Source organism: Corvus brachyrhynchos, unplaced genomic scaffold, assembly GCF_000691975.1.
Source record: "Corvus brachyrhynchos isolate BGI_N302 unplaced genomic scaffold, ASM69197v1 scaffold223, whole genome shotgun sequence".
In the NCBI taxonomy this organism is placed as follows: Eukaryota; Metazoa; Chordata; class Aves; order Passeriformes; family Corvidae; genus Corvus; species Corvus brachyrhynchos.
Window position 1 is genome coordinate 3480669 of NW_008237174.1, and position 4388 is coordinate 3485056.

Consider the following 4388-nt stretch of genomic DNA (forward strand, 5'->3'; position numbering starts at 1 on the left):
GTGCCCGCGGTCCCCTGCGAGCCCGCAGCACTCCCGGGCCGGTACTCACATGGCGAGGGGCCGAGCGGGGTGCGCTGCCTCCCTCTCCAGCAAAGATGGCTTTCGGCTCCGCGCCTGCTGCCACCAGTCTCCTACTGTTGTAGGCACTGTTGTTGGGAGAGGAGGGGTAGGCACCGGCTACTGAGCATGCCTGCGCCTCACATCAGAGTAGGAAGCAGAGGCGAGGCACGGAGGTACCCCCTCCACACCCTCATGCCAGGCGGGAGCGAGTCCTGGAGTGACAGACGGGAAGGCAGCCTCCGGGTCCTGCCCGCATCCCGCCCCGCACCGAGCAGGGAGAGCCTGGGTGTGGTCACCGGAGCGGGCTCATTGCGGCTAGCAGGCTGGGAGGGGATTTAGGTGAAAACCATTGTCTGTTTCTCTAACCACCTTCTTTCTCCCTCTCCTCTCTAGAAAGAAAAAAATTTTAGAAGGGAGAGAATGGCGAAAGGTGCTGCTGTTCAACCCCTGCTGTCATGGGTGAGTGCTTGTGAATGAAAACCTATAGCACAGAGCAAATCCAGAGACAGATAAGCTACTAGATCAACCACTGATTCTGGAAAGGTTGTGTCTCTCAGATGAAGTACAGCTCTTGCTTCTGGCTTAGATATCACCTCACACTCAACCTAAATCCAGGTATCCAACCTCACCCTTCATGAACATTAGCACTTCCCTTTCATGCCCCATCCCCCAGTACAGAACAAAACTTATTCTGAAGCAACACATGTTCCCTTGCATTCAAACCAAGGCCTTCACATACTCTAAACAGAGGTGAAGGAGTAAGAAAGTCTGCATGGTTTTCCAAGAAGTGGCATTTAACATTGCTGTCCCAAATGATACCTTTTTCACTTGTAAGAAGATACTTCACCTGTCGCTGCCTTCACTAATTTTCCATGGATGTCAGTGGCAGCTAGCACTAGCCATTCAAACCAAGTATTTGGGTGAGGCAAGTAGCTTTTCTGAGTATCTAGACCTCAAATCTTGGGGTGCCTGTTGGAAATAAAGTGCAACAGTGTCAACAGACCAAATCTGTGTTTTCTGACGTGGAAATCTAAGAAAAGGTGAATTGTTCCTCAAAGCAACAGGCACCACAGTTACTGGGGGAGAGCAATGCATCAATCCTAATTTCTAAACTTGTTATCAGCCAGTTGAGTATTTTCATGGAGAATGTAGCCAGGGAATGTGACAACACCCAGAGCCCAGACATTAGGACACTCAGTTACTGCCCAAATACAGGCTCAGGTGTTATCACAGCCTGATTCAGATGTAAGCCAGGGCCTGTCAGCTCTGAAGGGATCCAGCTCCTTGGGGAACTATGGAACTCCTCAGACTGACTTAGTCACAAGAACCTCTCTCCCTTCTCCCTCTGCTGCCTGAGAGCTTGCTCACTGCATTAAAGACTCCTCATACCTCCTGCCACTGGAGGGTGATTCTGTCTCTTCTGCTGAAGCTAATTACCTGCATGAATGAATAAATGTCACTTTGAGCAGCACTTTAAGCCTGAGTTTTTTTGCTCACATATCACACTCATAAGACCCTTGCTCTGAGAAACTTTTCCTGATGGAAGCAGAAAACACTTCAAACTGTATTTTCTCTATGAAAAGATGGAGTTTCAAACAATTGGTATGCCCTCATGACAATTAGGAGATTCCCAACTACCTTTACGCTTTATCCATCCACAGATTACTTAGCTCAGCACTTCTAATCTGGAATTCCTCCATAGCTCTTCCCTCCTGAGGGGAGTTTACTTTTCTGATGTCCTAGACAAAGATACATTTATATGATACCCTTACAGCACACAGCCACATCAGCACCCACACACAGGCTTGCACCAAACACAGGTATCACCTGCTACCATTATCACCTTAATCTTCAAACTCAAGCCTCATCTGAATACTGAGAAAGTGAGAAGTCATGCCTGGCTTGTGAGGCCAGGAGCTTCTAGGAGAGAGAGACCTTCTGCTAGATCTTTCTGCCTTTTCTGTGGTCTCACTTCAAGTCATTACTACAACTACATGGAGGGTGGAACAAGTACTGACTCTAGACCAAAGCTCACAAGACTCAAAAAAACCCCCCACAAGCCTGAAAGACTCCAAGCCCAGCATATTAAAATGTTTTATTATACAAACTATCCAGACCAAATGATACAGTGTTTGTGCTGACTCCATGGCAGCTTTATCCTGAGTGAAGGGGAACAGAAAATGCCCACACAAGCATAAAGGTGAAATGGCAGTCAGAAAAATTAGAGATCAGAAATTAGCAGAAGCGCTCCACTGCAGGGAAAATACCTCAGACCTTGTGAGCGTAGTGCAGAATGAGCTGAAGCTACATCAGTGCCCCACATCATATAGCCATGGCTTCCTCCGGTGTGGTACCAGAGAGTTCTCAAAACCAAATTAAACATCACTGCAATATAGCTGCTAAAAGAATAATTTCCTACCAGCTAATGAGAGCATCACCATTCCAATCCAAGAAGGCTCATGATCCTGAAGAAAATCCACAGCTCACCTGGGGGACATTTTCCTTTAGCCCTACATTCCCTGGAGCTTGCAGACTATCATTAAAGGCTACCAGAGCCTTTGGTGTTGGAAGAGATGCAGAGACACCCTGTGGTGGCAAAAATAATAAAACCAGAATTAGTTCAAACAGCTTAATTTCATTTAAGTCACAGAACTGAATCAGAAAATCTGCATCCCAGGGACACAGAGAAATTGTCCCCCAGTTGCTATTCAGGTACTTTCCTCTCTCCAGCTCTCCTTTCCTGTCTGGCATCTTTTGCTCTGTGTGTTTGCACAAAGATTTTACCTCTTACTCTGTTTGGTATAATAGTAACAGCTGGATCAGGGCTGGTGCAATTGGAGGAATGCCATAGAAATGCTCCATTTTTGGAAAATAGCTTCCTGCACCTTTAGCCTGCCCATCTTGGGTATGGAAAACAATCAGTCTGCTTTGTAAAATAGTGGTGGTGGTTTTTTACCCCATCCATAATTTGTATTTTGTACTGAAGCAAAATTTTGTATATGAAGGCAGTTTCAGAGCCACCAATACACTGCTTAGGATGTTCAAGAATGAAAGCCATCAACAACCATCATCAGTGGAAATCAATTCTGGCATCTGGAGTCTTGCAGGTACTAGACCTTGCTTATAATTAACTAGGGACAACCTGTAGATAGAACACCGAGGCCCCTGAAAATGTTATGTACTGCTGTTACATGATCTTCATCTGAAGGAAATGTATTTTCTCACAGATCTGCAAGTAGGATCCCCATTTGAAGAGTCATCATGTAATCTATAGGTTTATAAACTGCCCATATAATAGAGTAAATCTCAGGGCTAGCCACAATAACACTGGTATTGGTTATTTTGGCTCACAAAACAAAACACAGTGCTAAATAAGAAAGGTGAGAACAGTTAATTGGTTTACAGAAAGCAGTTGTAATGAAGTTTCACAAGATTTAAGCAGAAAAGAAAAGCAAGCTAAATAAATCAATTATTCAAATGCTGTGTTTTCAAATCTTCTGATCTGGCAATGCATTTAAACAAAGTATAGGAGGAATTCCCCCCTAAATCATCAGAACTTATGACACTGGAAATTCAGCATAGCCAGACAAATTCATCTTTAAAAGAGAAGTTAAATACTATTCATGTCCAAAGTACAAGTTTTCAAAAACTATGGTCTAAAAGGATTAAGAAAAAAATCTATTCTAAGTATCTTCAATCCTTTGTCACCAAGTCTTACATGTTTATTTTCAATGCTTCATTTTCTTCTCTTGACTTTTTAGACAAGTGGAATTGGTAAGAACCTACCTTTGCAGCTCCCTTCTCAGAAGTAAGGCAGATGCCTGCCTGCCCAGCTGCTGATTTTATTAGCCACAGGTGGTCTGTTCTGCAGAGCTTCACCTCAGAACCACTGTATGCCTAAAATGGGTCTTGAATTTGCAGATTCTTTTGCCACAAATTAAAACATCAAGTCTGTAACTGTGAGGTGTGTAATTTTCTTTCACTCACAACTTCTCTTCATTCCTTCATAACATATTAGCTGCTTTAGTGATAGTTTACTTTTACAGGTCAGTGAACTGTTTGTAATTCCTTTTATAAATTGTCTTTTCTGCCATTTCAGTGAGAGATACAGGTCCAACATAGCTGGGTTCTGTTAAGACCCTAGGTGTCTCATTTCCAAGCCTGAGTAGCAAGGTGTGACACTCTGTGCTCCTTCAAGGTATTTACATTCCTCGTTAATGGTATTAATGTATAATTTTGGTAAACATTTATAACACAATGAAAAACTTTGCAGGTGTGATCCTGCAAAGCATTTGCATAGTGAGGCCCAGTCCCTCCTGCCTGTGTGC

At 43.8% G+C, this 4388-nt stretch overlaps 2 protein-coding genes across 5 annotated transcripts in view; one reads left to right on the plus strand and one right to left on the minus strand.

Annotated features, from left to right (window-relative positions):
* The window catches only part of LOC103612033 (vesicle-associated membrane protein 2), a 51074-nt gene extending 50744 nt beyond the window's left edge, over positions 1-330 (minus strand). Inside the window, exon 1 of one of the 2 annotated variants that reach the window (XM_017728833.1) lies at positions 50-330. In XM_017728833.1, the coding sequence (XP_017584322.1) occupies positions 50-51 (2 nt within the window). In that variant the 5' untranslated portion in view covers positions 52-330. The remainder of the gene's footprint in view (positions 1-49) is intronic. The other variant, XM_017728834.1, reaches the window with a different exon arrangement.
* CUNH17orf50 (chromosome unknown C17orf50 homolog) overlaps positions 1-4388 on the plus strand; it is a 46778-nt gene that overhangs the window by 35188 nt on the left and 7202 nt on the right. For 2 of the 3 annotated variants that reach the window (XR_001860168.1, XR_001860169.1), the window contains exon 1: positions 526-4258. Coding sequence is in view for 1 of the 3 variants with exons in the window: in XM_017728832.1 (XP_017584321.1) it covers positions 516-519 (4 nt within the window). In the remaining 2 variants the exon portion in view is untranslated. The other variant, XM_017728832.1, reaches the window with a different exon arrangement.